The sequence below is a fragment of the Pan paniscus genome, chromosome 5, assembly GCF_029289425.2.
Source record: "Pan paniscus chromosome 5, NHGRI_mPanPan1-v2.0_pri, whole genome shotgun sequence".
In the NCBI taxonomy this organism is placed as follows: domain Eukaryota; kingdom Metazoa; phylum Chordata; class Mammalia; order Primates; family Hominidae; genus Pan; species Pan paniscus.
The window spans coordinates 20841525-20862975 of NC_073254.2; the positions used below are offsets into that span (position 1 = coordinate 20841525).

At 40.5% G+C, this 21451-nt stretch overlaps 1 protein-coding gene across 3 annotated transcripts in view; it reads right to left on the reverse strand.

Annotated features, from left to right (window-relative positions):
* F13A1 (coagulation factor XIII A chain) overlaps positions 1-21451 on the reverse strand; it is a 188161-nt gene that overhangs the window by 69264 nt on the left and 97446 nt on the right. For all 3 annotated transcript variants that reach the window (XM_003806722.6, XM_063605135.1, XM_063605136.1), the window contains one exon: positions 20775-20913. In XM_003806722.6, coding sequence (XP_003806770.1) covers positions 20775-20913 — 139 coding nt within the window. The remainder of the gene's footprint in view (positions 1-20774; positions 20914-21451) is intronic.

Genomic DNA, 21451 nt, shown 5'->3' on the forward strand with positions numbered 1-21451 from the left:
GCACTTCAGATCTCAAGTAAAGACTTTTCTTTGAGGATAATATTTCTTTTCAAATGACCAGGACCCGGGGAAAAGTTTCTTTTCTCTCACTCTGACATCTAATTAGTTACACATGATCTCTTCTAGTTTCACTCATGGCTGAGATGTTATCTGTGTACTTAGGGTGGGAGTTTCATAACAGGGTCAGGAACTTGCAGGCAGTGGGTGAGGTGGGGAGGAAGCAAATGCTCCCAGTAGGGCTGGGCCTCCATCAATGGGTGGAAAGTTAATGGCTCAGCTCCCAGACAGCCCATGAAGAGAACGAGAGGGTGCTACCTCCACAGCCACGGGGATCTCTTTCACCATGCAATCCTCTCTACTCAGGAATGACTAGGGGAATTGTGTCCTAAGCCACCCATGCCTCAAGAGTTTCCATTTGGCTGACATAACACAATTCTATTTAAGCATGCTCAGTTTTTTATATCCCAAGTTCCTCCATCAAAGAGGCTAATGTTTACAGACATTTATTTTCCTGTTTTTTGTTTTGTTTTGTTTTCTTGAGACAGGGTCTCATGTTGCCCAGGCTGGTATTGAACTCCTGGCCTCAAGCCATCCTCCTGCCCCAGTCTTTTAAAGTGCTGGGATTACAGGCGTGAGCATTTTACTCAGATATTTAGCATTTTTGCTGCAATTCATACGTGTCAGAGGATCTAATTTTCAATATACAGTAGTGTCATTTCCCTTTGTGTTGGAAAACTTCCTTTAGCATGTCTTTAATTTTTTAAATAGACATATAATAATTGTATAATTGTATATATTATAGGGTACAAAGTGATGATTTTACATATATATATAAAATCAAATCACATTGTGGGATAATTAAATTAAGTTAATAACATATCGATTACCTCCCATATTTATTTTTGTGGTGCAAACATTTGAAATTTACTCTCCTGGCAATTTTGAAATATATAGTATAGTATAATGAACTATAGCCAACATGTTGTATATTTGATCTCAAACACTTATTCCTTTCGTACAGACTTTTCCTAATTTCATCTACTGATTGTCCAGGTTGGAAAATACCAACTGATTCCTGAAATGCTACTTTTTATTCTAAAGCTTCTTTATCTAGATCCATAAGAGTTTTTCTGTTTTCATCTTGCAATTCCATCATGCATTTGTAGAGTGCATAAATCTACTTTGGGAGCTCTGTTGGTCTTATTCTTCTACACATCTCCAGCACTAGAGCAGGGCCCAGTCATTAGGAGGTGCTCAGTAAGTGTTGGCTAAATAAATCATGAGGACATTGAGCAAGGAAGTTCTTATTAAACCTTTGCTTGTTTGTTTCTCTTTAAGATTCATGGTTTTCTATGTTCTCGGAGCCTTCATTTGAAACTTAACTTCTCACTATACAGTCAAAATGTACCGTGTCCCTTTAAAGTAAAAAAAATTCTAAATCTCCTTGTTGCCTCTTTCTATAGAAGCAGTATAGAAATCAAAATAAAGGCCTCATTTCATTGAGACTTGTTTAATCAAGATGAGAACAACCTTTGGGAGGTTAACGATGGAGATGACAAGTGAAGAACACATCTCTGCTTTATGTTTCTTCCTGTGTGTTCCGTGCAGTGACAGCTAGTAATTTTTAGAACTCCTTTCAAGGATGCTAATAATTCAGCAGTATTGGTACAAAGGACTCAGAGAACCTTCACCAAAGGCAGTACTTCACTAGAACAGCAGCACCATCCCCTGCTGGGGGACCCTACATGGGACGTCATAGTTTATGTTGTGATTCAGTAAATCCATGTGCTTTGAATTTGTACACGGGAAATAATCATACAAATGCAAAGACAAGTGTGTTATGTAAGAATGTTCATCATGGTGTAAGAAAGGGAAAGTGGAAGCAGCCTAACTGTCCAACATGTGATCAAGTATTTTGAAACAGAATAGAATGCTATTCAGCCATAAAAATGCAGATCTATATTGACTAGGCAGGAAAGACATCCATGGCATATTAGTGTTTCAAAATCACATGCAGAGCAGAATTTTAAATGATTCCCACTACCTTTTGCATAATTTTGTATAATTTTCTCCCCTGAGTGTAGGTGAAATCTATAAACAGAACAGGCTAGTACTCCTGTGACTATGTTGCTTTATGTTTCAAGGAGGATTTTGCAGAAGTAATTACGTTTACTAATCTGTTGACTTTGAGTTAATTAAAAGGTAGATTATCAGGTGGGTCTGGCCTCATCAGATGAGCCTTTTAAGTCTGGGTCTAGAGATCAGAGACAGAGCAAGTCAGGGATTCAAAGCAGCAGAGACATTCTCCTGCTGGCTTCAAAGAAGATAGAAGCATCTATGAGTTCTACAGCTGCAAGGAACTGAATTCTTTCAAGAACCTCAGTGAATTTGGAAGAGGACTCTGAGCATTAGATGGGACAACAGTCCCAGCCAACACTGATTGCAGTTATCTGAGACCCTGAGCAGAGAGACCCAGTCAACCAGTGACCAAACTCCTGACCCACAGGAATTGTCTGAATGATAAGTTGTGTTTTTTTAAGCTGTTACGCTTGTGATACTTTGGTACTTTGGTATGCAGCATTAAAAACATGCATACGACACACAAAGAGACATATTACAGAAGGGTTAAGGAAATGTTACAGATGTTCTGAGTAGTTAGAAAATAGATACTTCTTACTTTGGTATTTTTTCTGCAACATTTAAAATACTGCATAATAAACATGTATTAGGTTCCCTCCAAAACACTGAGGACTATTTATTTATTTATGTATTTATTTTACCAAAACCCAGTAGAGCACAGTAGTTCAAAATCTGTCTTGGTTCTGGCTAAGGTCATATCCAGAGGTATAGGAGCCCATGGGGTGGTGAAGAGCTGGACAGAGAACACAGCTGAGACCAACATGGGCTTCAGGGTGCTATGTGTTTGAAGAAAATAAAGTGGTTCATTTAAACAAGGAGTCCTTTACTGACCTTAACTTGGCTAACTGCTTAAACAGTCCACAGGGTCATCTCATTTACAATCTGTCCAGAAAGGTTTCAGAGAAAAGGAGTTCTTAAAAGGGAAGAAAGAGATATGGGCTTGTAATTTTGTTTGTGCAGCTTTATTAGGGCTCAGGGGAGAGCACAAATAAGATCAAGAGAAAGCCCTGGAGGAGATGTCTTGGACCAACTTCAACTGTAAACCAAGGGTTTGAATTCTTTCATAGCAAAACTGGCAGGGGGTGAAAGAAAGGCACTGTCTATCTTGCAAATCATTTGTGTATTTGTAGCAGATGGATGTAGCCCTACCTCTCTGGTTATGCTAATACATTCCGAATACAGACAACAATATTGTTGACAATAATGACAGGACATCCTGGATTATTAAGTTCTGGCCATTTCAGGGGCAGTGGGGATAGGATGGGGTGGGAGTTGTTGGAAAGAAGTGGGAACAATTTGGTGGACTCTGAGGCTTGTCTAACAAGACATTTCAAAGTGGAAATGAAAGCCTGGACTTAGAAAAAAACTTGTCAGTTAGGAAATATAATGAAGGAAGATGACAGAAAGGAATTATTCAGAGGAAAGAGGCATGCTGCAGGAATCTTTGATGGAGATGCGAGCATGACACTATTTCAGAATACAGCTATTCATTGTTTGAGCCTGTTGGAGTGCTGAAACCAGCAAGGGGCATTTGGATGTTAACTGGCGTCATGTCAAAGGCCAGCAGTCCAGTCAGGTGGAGACCAGGCCAGGGCCCCTGTCCTCTCTGAGGCTCAGCTGCTTCAGATCCCTCTGGCTGGGAGCCACCTGGGGAAGCCCTGGGTAGCCAGTCATGAATGGCCTCATTTGCATAGCAATGCTATATGGGAGATAAATGGAGGGCGCCATGGGCATCCCAGCTCAGTAAAGGATGCTGTTGTAGGAATCAATTGACCGCCAAGAAAAAAGAAGAAATGAATGTGTTTATTCTTACTTGTCCTGTGAAGGCAAGGGGTTTTACAAGTCTCACTGAGAAGCCACATGTAAATACAGTCTGATATAGCACAAGAGACCTCAATGGAGGGGGTTGCAGATGGCGGGGTGCACTTGGACAGGTGCTGTAGCTTCCACCATTAAACTATGAGGTATATGTGTAGTAGGAGTGATAGTCAAAACCATTAATAAGTGCTCAGACACAGGCATGAACCAAATGGATGTTGCAACCCATCGGAAAGGACATCAATGCTAAATGCAGTTCTACCAGGGCATCCTGGCTAGATACCAGTCCAGATGTCCTCACTCACATACACACTACAGGAGTACTGAACAAATTTCCATCCACAAAGTCTTTAGGGAGTGAGTCCTTCCTTAGTCCTGAGAGTACAGCCTTTCCACTCTCTTCTTAAGCTTCCAAGAACAGATTTCTTGGATATTTATCAAGAGAATTGTACAGCAGCTTTGTTAATAGCAATTTTTAGAAAATTAGGGGCTGATTATCCAGCTTTCCTTTTTTCTTCTCCTTCATTTTTCCCCATGGTGTGATTACGTGTTTTATTATTATTATTTTTTTAGTGTAGTACCTCCAAATGGACCAGGCAGGGAATGAAACCAAATTTGGCAAAAATAAAACACAAGTTATAAAACAACAAAATGAAAACAACAAAAATTAAAAATTTTCAGAAAGTAGATGCCACCCCATCACACAGACCACGTTTGCCATCATTAGTTAGCAGAAAGCCCTTTCTGAGCACTTCTTGGTTCCCTCTGCTGGGTTCATTTTGAAAATGAAGCCCTACCCTCTTTTACCACTCTGGCATAGCAAGCTAGGAATTAATATCCTGACTGAACATGAAGAAAATATTGAATTTTGAGAGCATTTGTTTGTAAAAGTCTAATGTATAAAAAAGTTTATATAATAAATTCTGGACAAGTGTCTCCATAATTATTGAAAAGGGTTAAAAGAATTCCAACCAATAGACCCAGTAGGTACCAAAGTTACTGTTTTGCATTATAAACTATTTATGAATATGATATTCTACAGCTGATGGCTCTTATTTTTGTAACGTGTTCCTAGAGGTATTATTGATTACCAAAAGGAATTACATTACATTCAGTATAGCCTAGCCGGTGCATACTTTATTAGTTTCTAATTACTTTAAAACTAGTAACCTTCTAACGGTATATATGATGACTCTTGTAGGCAAAAATTGTGATTAACCAGAACATGATTCCATTGCCATATGGAGTGTTTTCTATGTGGTTTATTAAATGATTCCCACTTTTTTTCCCTTTCTGCCTAATTTCCCGAGAAGTTATTACAATGACCTCTGACATTTTACCCCCAAACTCCCCTTGGTTTACTCTCAAGTGAGACTTGAGTGGAATGAGGGCTTCAGGCGCTCTTTGGAGACATTCCAGCAGCAGGAATGGATGGATGCCTGAGAGGAACGGGAGGAGAGTGTAGGGCAGTGATTTCCAACCTTCAAAGAGCAATGCCCCCTTCTTGTTTTTAAGCAAATATTTTTTACATTCCTTCATTAGGCTGAAACTAAATCCATAGATGGCTTTCTACATACATAATTTCTAAAAGATCAATATCATGCCCCGTAATGTATGGGAGAAATGGAGAAATAAAAGGATATACACACAATAATATGTGTTTCAGCAGATATATGTCAGGAAGACTCTACTAGATGCCAAAAATATTCTTACAAAATGTAAAGCACCTTAGGGGTGTGGTAGGTCCCCATTTGGAAGCACTTGTGTAGTGGTTAAGAGTGGGCTCTGGGAAACACCTCCAGAGTGGCAGAGTAAGGACCACTGGAAATCTGCTCCTCCATAGAGCAATGAGAACACTTGCAAATATGATCACAACCGACCTTTCCAGAACTCTGGAAGTGAAGCAAACAACAATCTGAGGGGCATTTATTCAAGGAAAAAAACAAACAAACAAACATAAATCTCAGTAAGAAGAGTGACTTTGTGAAGTTTTAATTTGCCTTATTTTCACCCCACCTCCACAGTAGTCTTAAAAACCAGTAGCCTCAGTAGCTTTGCAAACTTGCAGCCTAGAAACCAATGAAGGAGAGAAAATGAGTTTTGAACACTCCGAAAGCTCTTTCTCTCCAAATTGCCACTGCTTAACTTGCCTGGCAGCTCTCTGAAAAGCTCCATTCTCAGGGCTTGTTTTTATTTGATCTGATTCACAGCTCATTCTGAATCAGCCCTATTCATATAAAGTATAAAAATAAAATAGAAGCAAATGTTTAACATCATAATGCCTGAAGGGGCAATACCACTTGAGACTAAAAAAGGGCTATCCAAAAGACTTTGAAAGAAAAAACAGGGAATAAGATGTCCACAGGAGGCTTTGAAAAACTCTGACATAGATAGCCACAAATATGTGCAGGGCTGTGAGCATGCCCAAAAGAAAAGCCCCAGGAAGGTCCTCATCTCTCATCTCTGGCTGATCTTGAGGCGCTGTCCACACAGGAAGTGAAGGCTAACGAAGAATTTTAAACTGCCTGCAGGTTAATTAAAGACTTTCCCCAACACACACACAAAGCTACTTGGCTAAAGCTGGAGAGCTTTTGGCTCAAGGTATTTAAGGAAATCTCTGTCCAATTGTTATATGACCACTAAGCTAACTCAGCTCACTTTAGTGGCCATACATAACAAGAAAAACAGACTTCATAGAATTAGTCCAAGAAGGTCACTAAATAAACGAGCAGCAGCAGCAAAAACAACAACAGCAGCAAACATCAACAATAGGTGCTAGAGAACAGGAAATCTGATTTTAAGAATTGCCACATTATTTTAAATGTTCAGTTTTCAACAAAAATTATAAGACACAGAAAGGATCAGAAAAGTATAGCCCATACACAGGAAGCAGCCAAGAGAAATTGTTATTAAGAAAGCTAAGACATTGGACTTATAAGACAAAGATCTTAAATTAGCCATTATAAATATGTTCAAAGAACTGAAGGGAAACCATGAGAATTATATCTCATCAAATAGAGAATACGAATGAAAAGATAGAAATTATGAAAAGGAACCAAATAGAAATTTTGGAACTGAAAAGTACAATAACCAAAATGAAAAATTCACTAGTTTTAACAGTAGAGTTAAGCAGGCAGAAAGAAGAATCAATGAACTTGAAGGTAGGCCAACTGAAATCATCCAATTTGAATAACAGAAGGAAAAAACAAAAACAAAAACAAAGCCCCAGAAACAGGTGAGATGTTACTTATGCAGTTGATGAAGTATATTAACATTTTCCTAATGGGAGTCTCAGAAGAAGAGGAAAGACAGCAAGTAGCAGAAAGAATATTTGAAGAAACGATAGCCAAAAATTTCCCAAATTCAATGAAAGATATTATTATGTACATTGAAAAAGTTCAAAAACTCCAAGTAGGATAAACTTAAGATATCTACACTTAGACACATCATATTCAAACTGTCAAAAGCTGAAGACAAATAGAGAATCTCTTTTTTACTTTTTTCTTTTTCAAATCTCAGATCTGAGTGAAACAAAGAATCTTTAAGACAGCATTAAAAAAATGATTTATCATGTACAAGAGATAATCAATAAGATGATTTTAGTTTTCTCTCTTATTCGCTCTCTTATTTTTCTCTCTCCTCCATTTCTATTTATACTTCATACATATATAAAAAGTTAACTCAAAATGAATCCCAGACCTAGATGTAAGATCTATGATTGTAAAACCCTTAGAACAAAACAGAGGAGCAAATCTTTGTGACCTTGGATCAAGTTATGGTTTCTTAGATATGACACCAAATGTATAAGCATCCAAAGAAATAATTAAAAAGTTGGATTTTATAAAAATTAATTTCTTTAGTGCTTCAAAGAACACCATTAAGAAAGTGAAAAGAGAGCCCATGGATGGTAGAAAATATTTACAAATCACATATATGATAGAGAGCTTATATGCAGAACATATAAAGAATAGTTACAATTCAACAATACAAAAGTAGGTCAATTTTAAAATGGGACAAAAATATGAATAAACATTTTGCCAAAGAAGATATACACACGGCCAAGAAAAACACAAAAAGATGTTCAACGTCATTGGTCATTAGAGAAATGAAAATTAAACCCACCATGAAATACCACTTCACACCCATTAGGATGGCTACAATAATAATTTTTAAAAAAACAGAAAATAAAAGTCATTTGCAAGAATATGAAGTTGGAACTTTTGTGTATTGCTAGTGGGAATATAGAATGGAGTAGCTGCTTTGGAAAACAGTTTGGCACTTCATCAAAAGAAATTAAACATAGAGTTACCATACAACCCAGAAATTCCACTCTAAATATATGCCCATGAGAAATAAAAACATATGTTCACATAAAAACTTTTACCTGAATGTTCATAACAACATTATTCATGAAAGCCAAAAATGGAAACAACCCAAATGTACAACTGATGAATGGATAAATAAAACCTGGTTTATCCACACAATGAAATATTATTCATCAATGAAAGGGAATGAGGTACTGATACATGCTACAACACGGACGAACCTTGAACACATTACGCTAAGTGAAGGAAGCCAGACCCAAAAGGTCACATATTACATGACTCCATTTATAGGAAATGATCAGAACTGGCAAATCTGTAGAGAGAGAAAGTAGATTCGAGGTTGCCAGAGTTGGAGAAATGGGGAGTGACTGCTAATAGGTATGGTGGAGGGGAGAGAAAATGTTTTGGAATCTGATGATAATGATGGTTATACAAGACCACAAATATACTAAAAATGGCCTAGTGCCGGGGCTCATGCCTGTAATCCCAGCACTCTGGGAGACTGAGGCAGGAGAATCTCTTGAGGCCAGGAGTTCAAGAGCAGCCTGGGCAACATAGTGAGATCTTGTCTCTACAAAAAAAAAAAAAAATTAAAAATTAGCCAGGTGTGGTGGGTGTGCCTGTAGTCCCAGCTACTAGGGAAGCTGAGATGGGAAGATTGCTTGAGCCTGGAAGGTCAAGGCTGCAGTGAGTCATGATCTTGCCATTGCAATCCAGCTTGGGTGAGAGACACCCTGTCTCAAAATAATAATAATAATAATACATAAATAAAAATATACTAAAAATTATTGAATTGTGTACTTTAAAGGAGTGAATTTTGTAAATTTTGTAGCATGTGAGATATATATATATGTTTTTTTGTTTGTTTGTTTGTTTTTTTTTTTTAGAGGCAGTCTTGCTCTGTCACCCAGGCTGAAGTGCAGTGGCACGATCTCGGCTCACTGAGAGCTCCACCTCCCAGGTTCACGCCATTCTCCTGCCTCAGCCTCCAGAGTAGCTGGGACTACAGGCGCCTCCCACAGTTAGCCTGCAATGCCCGGCTAATTTTTTTGTATTTTTAGTAGAGACGGGATTTTTACTGTGTTAGCCAGGATGGTCTTGATCTCCTGACTTTGTGATCCACCTGCCTCAGCCTCCTAAATTGCTGGGATTACAGATGTGAGCTACCTCGCCAGGCTGTGAAGCATATTTTAATAAGGATGTTAATTATTTTTATTTATTTATTTATTTTTGAGACCAAGTCTCACTCTGTCACCCAGGCTAGAGGAATACAGTGGCATGATCTTGGCTTACTGCAACCTCTGTCTCCCAGGTTCAAGTGATTCTCCTGCCTCAGCCTCCCAAGTAGCAGGGATTACAGGCATGCACCACCACGCCCAGCCAATTTTTTTGTATTTTTAGTAGAGACAGGGTATCACCGTGTTGGTCAGGCTGTTCTCAAACTCCTGATCTCAAGTGATCCTCCTGCATCGGCCTCCCAAAGTGCTGGGATTATAGGTGTGAGCCACCATGCCCAGTCAATAAGGATGTCATTTTAAAAAGAGTGGGCTCTGGGGTCAGCCCCCTTGGGTTTGTAATTCAGGTTCTGCCACTTATTGGCTGGGACCTTGGTTAAGTTACCGTGCCACTAACAGTAATTACCTTAACATGCTGTTAAGAGGTAGAAGTAAATTAATACGTGTCAGCACTTAAATCAGGGCATTGCAAAAAAAAGTATTTTTGTGAACATGAGCTACTCTTATTCTTTGAAGGTGGCAAATAATGTTTTTTCCAACACTATTGTGTGCCTTCAGTGTATATTCTCAGTCCTCTAATGCTAAGACTCATGGTCTAACTCCAGGTGATTTTCCTAAAACCAACTTGGCCAGAAATATGGTTAACAAGAAAATGTTTGAAAATAAGCATCTTTGATAACTGTCCAGAATTGGCAACTGCAATGCATCATGGGATATTTTTACAAACCCTTAAGCATCTTTAAGCAATTTGGTCTACATTCTGAATTTTTCTTCTCTACTATTTTACTTGGAATTCGTTTTTAGATCATTCTGCTTTGCAGACAGTGATTAAAATTGAAGATAATTTTACAATATAATAGTCCAACTAGATGAGTCATACACAGCATCTAAAATAATGTATAGAAGTGACAATAATTAGGGGGAGGAGCCAAGATGGCAGAATAGAAACAGCTCCAGTCTACAGCTCCCAGCGTGAGCGACGCAGAAGACGGGTGATTTCTGCATTTCCATCTGAGGTACCGGGTTCATCTCACTAGGGAGTGCCAGATAGTGGGCGCAGGTTAGTGGGTGCACGCACCATGCGCGAGCCAAAGCAGGGTGAGGCATTGCCTCACTCGGGAAGTGCAAGGCGTCAGGGAGTTCCCTTCCCGAGTCAAAGAAAGGGGTGACAGACGGCACCTGGAAAATCGGGTCACTCCCACCCGAATACTGCGCTTTTCTGATGGGCTTAAAAAATGGCACACCAGGAGATTATATCCCGCACATGGCTCAGAGGGTCCTACGCCCACAGAGTCTCGCTGATTGCTAGCACAGCAGTCTGAGATCAAACAGCAAAGCAGCAGCAAGGCTGGCGGAGGGGCGCCCGCCATTGCCCAGGCTTGCTTAGGTAAACAAAGCAGCCAGGAAGCTCGAAATGGGTGGAGCCCACCACAGCTCAAGGAGGCCTGCCTGCCTCTGTAGGCTCCATCTCTGGGGACAGGGCACAGACAAACAAAAAGACAGCAGTAACCTCTGCAGACTTACATGTCCCTGTCTGACAGCTTTGAAGAGAGCAGTGGTTCTCCCAGCATGCAGCTGGAGATCTGAGAACAGGCAGACTGCCTCCTCAAGTGGGTCCCTGACCCCTGACCCCCGAGCAGCCAAACTGGGAGGCACCCCCCAGCAGGGGCAGACTGACACCTCACACGGCCGGGTACTCCAACAGACCTGCAGCTGAGGGTCCTGTCTGTTAGAAGGAAAACTAACAAACAGAAAGGACATCCACACCAAAAACCCATCTGTACATCACCATCATCAAAGACCGAAAGTAGATAAAACCACAAAGATGGGGAAAAAACAGAGCAGAAAAACTGGAAACTCTAAAAAGCAGAGCGCCTCTCCTCCTCCAAAGGAACGCAGTTCCTCACCAGCAAAGGAACAAAGCTGGATGGAGAATGACTTTGACGAGCTGAGAGAAGAAGGCTTCAGACGATCAAATTGCTCTGAGCTACGGGAGGACATTCAAACCAAAGGCAAAGAAGTTGAAAACTTTGAAAAAAATTTAGAAGAATGTATAACTAGAATAACCAATACAGAGAAGTGCTTAAAGGAGCTGATGGAGCTGAAAACCAAGGCTCGAGAACTACGTGAAGAATGCAGAAGCCTCAGGAGCCAATGCGATCAACTGGAAGAAAGGGTATCAGCGATGGAAGATGAAATGAATGAAATGAAGTGAGAAGGAAAGTTTAGAGAAAAAAGAATAAAAAGAAACCAGAAAAGCCTCCAAGAAATATGGGACTATGTGAAAAGACCAAATCTACGTCTGATTGGTGTACCTGAAAGTGACGGGGAGAATGGAACCAAGTTGGAAAACACTCTGCAGGATATTATCTAGGAGAATTTCCCCAATCTAGCAAGGCAGGCCAACATTCAGATTCAGGAAATACAGAGAATGCCACAAAGATACTCCTCGAGAAGAACAACTCCAAGACACATAATTGTCAGATTCACCAAAGTTGAAATGAAGGAAAAAATGTTAAGGGCAGCCAGAGAGAAAGGTCAGGTTACCCTCAAAGGGAAGCCCATCAGACTAACAGCGGATCTCTCGGCAGAAACTCTACAAGCCAGAAGAGAGTGGGGGCCAATATTCAACAGTCTTAAAGACAAGAATTTTCAACCCAGAATTTCATATCCAGCCAAACTAAGCTTCATAAGTGAAGGAGAAATAAAATACTTTACAGACAAGCAAATGCTGAGAGATTTTGTCACCACCAGGCCTGCCCTAAAAGAGCTCCTGAAGGAAGTGCTAAAAATGGAAAGGAACAACCGGTACCAGCCACTGCAAAATCATGCCAAAATGTAAAGACCATCGAGACTAGGAAGAAACTGCATCAACTAACGAGCAAAATAACCAGCTAACATCATAACGACAGGATCAAATTCACACATAACAATATTAACTTTAAATGTAAATGGACTAAATACTCCAATTAAAAGACACAGACTGGCAAATTGGATAAAGAGTCAAGACCCATCAGTGTGCTGTATTCAGGAAACCCATCTCATGTGCAGAGACACACATAGGCTCAAGATTAAAGGATGGAGGAAGATCTACCAAGCAAATGGAAAACAAAAAAAGGCAGGGGTTGCAATCCCAGTCTCTGATAAAACAGACTTTAAACCAACAAAGATCAAAAGAGACAAAGAAGGCCATTACATAATGGTAAAGGGATCAATTCAACAAGAAGAGCTAACTATCCTAAATATACATGCACCCAATACAGGAGCACCCAGATTCATAAAGCAAGTCCTGAGTGACCTACAAAGAGACTTAGACTCCCACACATTAATAATGGGAGACTTTAACACCCCACTGTCAACATTAGACAGATCAACGAGACAGAAAGTCAAGAAGGATACCCAGGAATTGAACTCAGCTCTGCACCAAGCAGACCTAATAGACATCTACAGAACTCTCCACCCCAAATCAACAGAATATACATTTTTTTCAGCACCACACCACACCTATTCCAAAATTGACCACATACTTGGAAGTAAAGCTCTCCTCAGCAAATGTAAAAGAACAGAAATTATAACAAACTATCTCTCAGACCACAGTGCAATCAAACTAGAACTCAGGATTAAGAATCTCACTCAAAACGGCTCCACTACATGGAAACTGAACAACCTGCTCCTGAATGACTACTGGGTACATAACGAAATGAAGGCAGAAATAAAGATGTTCTTTGAAACCAATGAGAACAAAGACACAACATACCAGAATCTCAGGGACACATTCAAAGCAGTGTGTAGAGGGAAATTTATAGCACTAAATGCCCACAAGAGAAAGCAGGAAAGATCCAAAATTCACACCCTAACATCACAATTAAAAGAACTAGAAAAGCAAGAGCAAACACATTCAAAAGCTAGCAGAAGGCAAGAAATAACTAAAATCAGAGCAGAACTGAAGGAAATACAGACACAAAAAACCCTTCAAAAAATTAATGAATCCAGGAGCTGGTTTTTTCAAAGGATCAACAAAATTGATAGACTGCTACCAAGACTAATAAAGAAAAAAAGAGAGAAGAATCAAATAGACGCAATAAAAAATGATAAAGGGGATATCACCACCGATCCCACAGAAATACAAACTACCATCAGAGAATACTACAAACACCTCTATGCAAATAAACTAGAAAATCTAGAAGAAATGGATAAATTCCTCGACACATACACTCTCCCAAGACTAAACCAGGAAGAAGTTGAATCTCTGAATAGACCAATAACAGGATCTGAAATTGTGGCAATAATCAATAGCTTACCAACCAAAAAGAGTCCAGGACCAGATGGATTCACAGCCGAATTCTACCAGAGGTACAAGGAGGAACTGGTACCATTCTTTCTGAAACTATTCCAATGAATAGAAAAAGAGGGAATCCTCCCTAACTCATTTTATGAGGCCAGCATCATCCTGATACCAAAGCCGAGTAGAGACACAACAAAAAAAGAGGATTTTAGACCAATATCCTTGATGAACATTGATGCAAAAATCCTCAATAAAATACTGGCAAACCAAATCCAGCAGCACATCAAAAAGCTTATCCACCATGATCAAGTGGGCTTCATCCCTGGGATGCAAGGCTGGTTCAATATACACAAATCAATAAATGTAATCCAGCATATAAACAGAACCAAAGACAAAAACCACATGATTATCTCAATAGATGCAGAAAAGGCCTTTGACAAAATTCAACAACCCTTCATGCTAAAAACTCTCAATAAATTAGGTATTGATGGGACGTATCTCAAAATAATAAGAGCTATCTATGACAAACCCACAGCCAATATCATACTGAATGGGCAAAAACTGGAAGCATTCCCTTTGAAAACTGGCACAAGATAGGGATGCCCTCTCTCACCACTCCTATTCAACATAGTGTTGGAAGTTCTGGCCAGGGCAATTAGGCAGGAGAAGGAAATAAAGGGTATTCAATTAGGAAAAGAGGAAGTCAAATTGTCCCTGTTTGCAGATGACATGATTGTATATCTAGAAAACCCCATTGTCTCAGCCCAAAAGCTCCTTAAGCTGATAAGCAACTTCAGCAAAGTCTCAGGATACAAAATTAACGTACAAAAATCACAAGCATTCTTATACAGCAACAACAGACAAACAGAGCCAAATCATGAGTGAACTCCCATTCACAATTGCTTCAAAGAGAATAAAATACCTAGGAATCCAACTTACAAGGGATGTGAAGGAACTCTTCAAGGAGAACTACAAACCACTGCTCAAGGAAATAAAAGAGGATACAAACAAATGGAAGAACATTCCATGCTCATGGGTAGGAAGAATCAATATCGTGAAAATGGCCATACTGCCCAAGGTAATTTACAGATTCAATGCCATCCCCATCAAGCTACCAGTGACTTTCTTCACAGAATTGGAAAACACTACTTTAAAGTTCATATGGAACCAAAAGAGAGCCCACATCACCAAGTCAATCCTAAGCCAAAAGAACAAAGCTGGAGGCATCACACTACCTGACTTCAAACTATACTACAAGGCAACAGTAACCAAAACAGCAGGGTACTGGTACCAAAACAGAGATATAGATCAATGGAACAAAACAGAGCTCTCAGAAATAACGCCGCATATCTACAACTATCTGATCTTTGACAAACCTGAGAAAAACAAGCAATGGGGAAAGGATTCCCTATTTAATAAATGGTGCTGGGAAAACTGGCTAGCCATATGTAGAAAGCTGAAACTGGATCGCTTCCTTACAGCTTATACAAAAATCAATTCAAGATGGATTAAAGACTTAAACGTTAGACCTAAAACCATAAAAACCCTAGAAGAAAACCTAGGCAATACCATTCAGGACATAGGCATGGGCAAGGACTTCATGTCTAAAACACCAAAAGCAATGGCAACAAAAGACAAAATTGACAAATGGGATCTAATTAAACTCAAGAGCTTCTGCACAGCAAAAGAAACTACCATCAGAGTGAACAGGCAACCTACAAAATGGGAGAAAATTTTTGCAACCTACTCATCTGACAAAGGGCTAGTATCCAGAATCTACAATGAACTCAAACAAATTTACAAGAAAAAAACAAACAACCCCATCGAAAAGTGGGCAAAGGACATGAACAGACACTTCTCAAAAGAAGACATTTATGCAGCCAAAAAACACATGAAAAAATGCTCACCATCACTGGCCATCAGAGAAATGCAAATCAAAACCACAATGAGATACCATGTCACACCAGTTAGAATGGCAATCATTAAAAAGTCAGGAAACAACAGGTGCTGGAGAGGATGTGGAGAAATAGGAACACTTTTACATTCTTGGTGGAACTGTAAACTAGTTCTACCATTGTGGAAGTCAGTGTGGCAATTCCTCAGAGATCTAGAACTAGAAACACCATTTGACCCAGTCATCCCATTACTGGGTATATACCCAAAGGACTCTAAATCATGCTGCTTTAAAGACACATGCACATGTATGTTTATTGCGGCATTATTCACAACAGCAAAGACTTGGAACCAACCCAAATGTCCTACAATGATAGACTGGATTAAGAAAATGTGGCACATATACACCATGGAATACTATGCAGCCATAAAAAATGATGAGTTCATGTCCTTTGTAGGGACATGGATGAAACTGGAAATCATCATTCTCAGTAAACTATCGCAAGAACAAAAAACCAAACACCACATATTCTCACTCATAGGTGGGAATTGAACAATGAGAAAATATGGACACAGGAAGGGGAACATCACACTCTGGGGCCTGTTTTGGGGTGGGGGGAGGGGGGAGGGATAGCATTGGGAGATATACCTAATGCTGGATGACAAGTTAGTGGGTGCAGCGCACCAGCATGGCACATGTATACATATGTTACTAACCTGCACAATGTGCACATGTACCCTAAAACTTAAAGTATAATAATAAAAATAAATAAAATTAAAAATAAAATAATGTATAGAAGAACAATCTCAATTTCAAAAATTCACCTACAATGTGTAAAACACCATATGAGTACTGAGGACATAATGAGAATTAGGATTATACACTGATTAGGGCAGTGTCCCAGGTGTGAAAGCTGGTTAATTTCTGCTCTAAAATGTGCTTTGAAAAAGCTTTGTTTATAGATTAAGACCACCCATTGCAGCATGGAGTTTTTATGCATTAAAATTTTTTTCCAACCAATTCTGTTTATTCAGTGCTTGCTCTATGCCCTGTACACTGTTACATGCTGACAAAACAACAAAAATAAAATAGATCAGACACTGCTCCCCCTGTGGGTGGGTGCATTCTGGTGGGGAAAAGCTGAGAGGACACCAACCCTCACCCAGAATCATCCTATCAGACCACACTCTCTCCAGCAAAAGAACACAGGGAGGCTTCTTCATTTAGAAGGAGCGAAGCCTTTCATTGAAAAATCTTTCTTGATCCTAGTAAGTGCCAACGTCTCTGTCTTTTAAAATTGTTTCCATTTTGACTGTGACCTTTGTATAATGAGGTGATCAAGCTGAGCTCTTCCAAGGTGAGGCCAAACCATTGCTGTCCCCGTGCCCCTCTGAGTAGCCCTGATTCCCTCCTCACTGAGCCCTCATATTCTATTTGCTGTTTGGACTGCAGCTAAACATTGAGAAAGCGTCTTCATTAAACTGTCCAGTGATTCATAGCTGCCTTCCCCCCAGAGGTTACACATAATTCAGAACTCATCAGCACGCTGGGGACAGGCGGCTGAAATTGCTCCTTCTGGGATCTGCTACTTTGCATTTGCCCACTTGGGGTTTCATTTGCTACCCTGGGATCTAATTACTCTGCCCTGCTCTGCCCTTCTGAGGTTCCTGAGTCCCCAGCCCTCTCCTGAACAGCTAAGGAGCCCAGACCATGGCCTCTGTTGGCGTCAACAGTGGGGCCGCTGTGTGCAAAACTGTAGCCCCCCTGAGGTGAGGCTCCCTCTTGGAAGGAAACATCCTTCATGCAGGGGACCTTCGGTGGCAAACCAGGAAGCAGTCTGTCCTTGATGGTCTGCAGTAGTAAGGCGAGAAGGGTCACAGCAAGAGACAGAGCCAAACTTGTCACTCCTGGCTCTGGAGTGTGGTGAGCAGAATACACCTCTCACACCCTCTTGTACTCTTCCTCTGAGCCTCCCTACTGGCTGATTTCTGGTTTTGGCAGGCTGGGATTTGGCTGAGTCATGGAGAAGAGGACACCCTGAGTCACTGAGACCTAACTGGACAAACTGATTCATCACAAACTGTGGACCATTGGGACCTGAGTGTTGAAGAAGAAATAGATGGTGGAGGATGAGAGATTGTTCTCAGGTCTCCTTTACTTGGAGAGGAGAGGGGCCCCAGCCACATACCAACCAGGAGCGGGGAAGACAGGTTGAGGTGGGTGTGTTTGACCAGAGCCTGTGGAGGGAGGTGAGTATGAGGCCAATGGCTCCTGAGATCCTTGCTAGGAAATCCATCAGGCCATGTGTTGCCAGTCTACACTGCACTGACCTCACAGAGGTCAGCTGATGCCTAGCAAATCATTCCCACCCCCACCTCAGCCCCTGTTTAGCCTCCACCCTCACCCTTCCTCACCAGCCCTATGCCCAGGCAGCCCCTGCTTCTTACCAGTGACCAATAATAATTAAATCAGCATCAGGCCTACCTCTATGGTAAGCACTCTACCTGGATGACCTGATTTAATCATTATAGCCACTCCATCAGGAAATGGTAACTACTAAGATTACTTTCATTCTACTGATGAAGAAAATGAAGCTCAGAGAGGTGAAGTCATTTTCTGAAAGCCACACAGCAAGTAGCTGCCCAAGCCAGAGCTTGACATAGGAGTGTGGCTGTGGTGATCATGCACTGGCTGATCTGTCTGCGGACAGCCCGCCCTAACCTCCTCAATCCAGGATAGTCTTAGCCATACTCTTGTTTTCCTGGACCACCTATAACTTCTAAGGTGCATGGGTGTTTGCATTGGTGAGGCCAAGTGTCTGCTTTTTCTTTAAAAATACCCCAAAGTAACAGAAATAGCACAGTCATCTTAGGACACTGGGCATCCCTCTTTTTCTGACTGCTTTGATGCACTTGCATTGATGGAAACATATTGCCTCTAAGAAATTCCAGCTGTGTGACTAATAATGAAGGCAATAATAGCAGCTGACGTTCATTAGGCACCTGTTATGCTTGGCTCTGTGCTGAGTGAAGCAGGGAATATTGTTCTCTCCACTTTAGAGGAGAAAAGAGGCACAGAGAGGTTGTGCCTTGCCCAAGGTCACACAGCTTGGGCAGTAGCAGAGCCAAGTATTGGCCTCAGATCCCACTGAGCCCTTTAATCCCTGTGCTTCATGGTCTGGGCACGTCCTGAGTTGTGCTGGTCTCAGCCCCGCAGTCAGTCAGAGCATCTGATCAGGCATCATGCGTTGAAAACCTACTACAAGCCAGGCAAAGGAAGGGAAGAGGAGTCTCAGGCAGTGGTCTGCAGTGGAGGGTGGGTGAGGGTCCCAGGCCAGGAAGAACAGTCCCAGGATGATGGGATATTTGAGTAAGGCACCAAAGGAACAAATGGTGTCAGGAAAAGGGGAAGTAATTTGGAGCAGGGACCTGAAAGAGGACAGGGTTACCAAGAGCAAGATCTACCTTCGCAATTTTGTATTAATTCTGTTTAGGGCCTGTGGGGTTATTTGTAGGAGTGCCTCATAGGGACTTATTTGATGATGGGAGGTATCTGAATCAAGGAGCTGGGAAAGATAACCTTGAAGTGCACTTAGCTACAAAGGCTGTGTCTGTGTGTCTGTGTGTGTGTCTGTGTGTTTGTAAGGAAGAGATATGGAGAATGCCAAATAACTATCTTTTTGTCATTTTTAACAATTGCAATGAGTTTTTGGGGTGACTATTTTGGTCTGTTTTGTCATCCCATATACATGCAGGGCTGCTATATTATAATTCTGCAGGCTTAAAGTGTTCTTTAAATTTCTGTTCAATTTACAGAGACAAGGTTTTGTCTTACACGTGCCCTCCAGCTTACTATGGCTCAGCTCATTCCCTTCCAATGAACCGAACTATTTTTAATTCATGGTAGCACTTTGCTACTCATTGAGCAATTTCATTTCAACATTCTCCAATGAATGTGTGCCCCTACTGGTGAGTTAATACTGCTGCTACAACTGTGATCCATTCCTGTAACATGAAGAAGTTCAGGCACTTCTAACTTTTAGTTTTGCTTAAAATGAACTTGTAACTTCCTACCATCCCCATGTGGATGCTTGTGTAACAGAAAGTGTTTTAGCTTTATTATTTGTGCATGAGACTCATTTTTGGCTTAGAAGTTCTACCTAGCTCAATGCCTGACCACAGAGGAACTTATGCCCCAATTTCCTCCCACACACACCTTGATAAAAATTCTTCCTACTTAAACTCTTAGGATTTTTTTTGTTTCTTCTTAGTGTATTGATTTGGACTTAGGGGGTCTCAAGGAAAAATGGAATTTCCCTGGGATCTTAAGCTCCCTCTAGCCAGCTTGTAACAAAGCTGTTCAGGGCAGTGAGAGAACCCCACAGCTGGTTTTGGGGAACAATTTCAGTTTTACTCCCATTTCTATATCTCAATGAAAGGTGACAATATAATCAAGGAGAATCTCATCTTTACATTCGAAAAGAAAACCTATACTACTGAAGTCATTTAAAAGGTTGTGGTTAATGGTCAGAAGCATTTGGGTTTATTCCCAGCTCACCAGATGTATGACCATGAGCAAGCCTTTTTGGGCCTCAGTTTCCTCATTTGTAAATGGCGATATTAATAACATCCACCTGATACAACTAAAAACAACTGGATAAGATCATGCATACACCAAGACCGATGCACAGTAAATACTAAATAAATGTTAGCTCTATTAGTCCCAGGGCACTGACCCAGAGAACGCTTGGCTCCAATATTTCTGCTATTAACTGTAATATTAATATATCAAGGTAGAGAGGAACTAGTATAGGCATATGCAGCAGCTAAAACTATGACTTTTTTTGGTGGTTGCTGTTATAAGGAATGATTGATTTTTATCACTAGGAACCCAAACTGTCTCTTCAGTAACATTTCTAATCATTTGCTAGAACATTCTTTGACAATCAGACTTTTCTGCCTGTGCTGTTGAATGGTCCTCAAAATAGAACAGAAACATCAGATTGAGTCTATCTTGTGGTAAATGTGTAACATTACTATAATGCGACATCAGCCAGTGCCATTGTCAATCAAACTCACCACACTGAATCCTTGGTAAGTTTGGAATTCACGTTTCCATCTTCTTCCAGAAAGATGTCCATTTGCAAATTGGCATCATTATCATGGGCAGAGAAATAATTGGTAACAATTCTTGCTGGTATTCCAAGGCATCGTAAAACTACAGGAAAGGACAGACCACAGCTAAACACATCACCGGCATTTAATAAACACAGAGTGAAAAAAACCCTTCTTGTAGGGGACTTTCTTCCTGACCCAACATGGAAAACCCTTTGGACATGTTATTCTCAAATGTTCCATGCTGGAAAAGGGTGGTCATTCAACCCCATGGGGGCGGTAGAGAGAAATCTTGCTGTGTGATCCTTCAGAATTGCAGCTGGTGTCAAGTGAAGCCAACTAGAGTAGAATCCCAATAGGGTTCTAATTGTTTCGTTTCTAAGCGTTTGATCATCAACGTAGTATTATTTTAGTCCCATGAATGGGACTATGTTCCTGAAAATACAATTTTAAAAACCCACTAATAGGAAGTTAGGAATTTACAGAGTAGGTCCTTGGTGGAATTTGCTGTCTTGGCCAGAATTAGCTCCTGTGACATGCATTGGTGGGTGACACCACAGATTCATTTTAATTCATTTTAATAGATAACAAATTATCTGAATACCTTTCTTGCCATATGTACCGATTGATTAAACTTAATC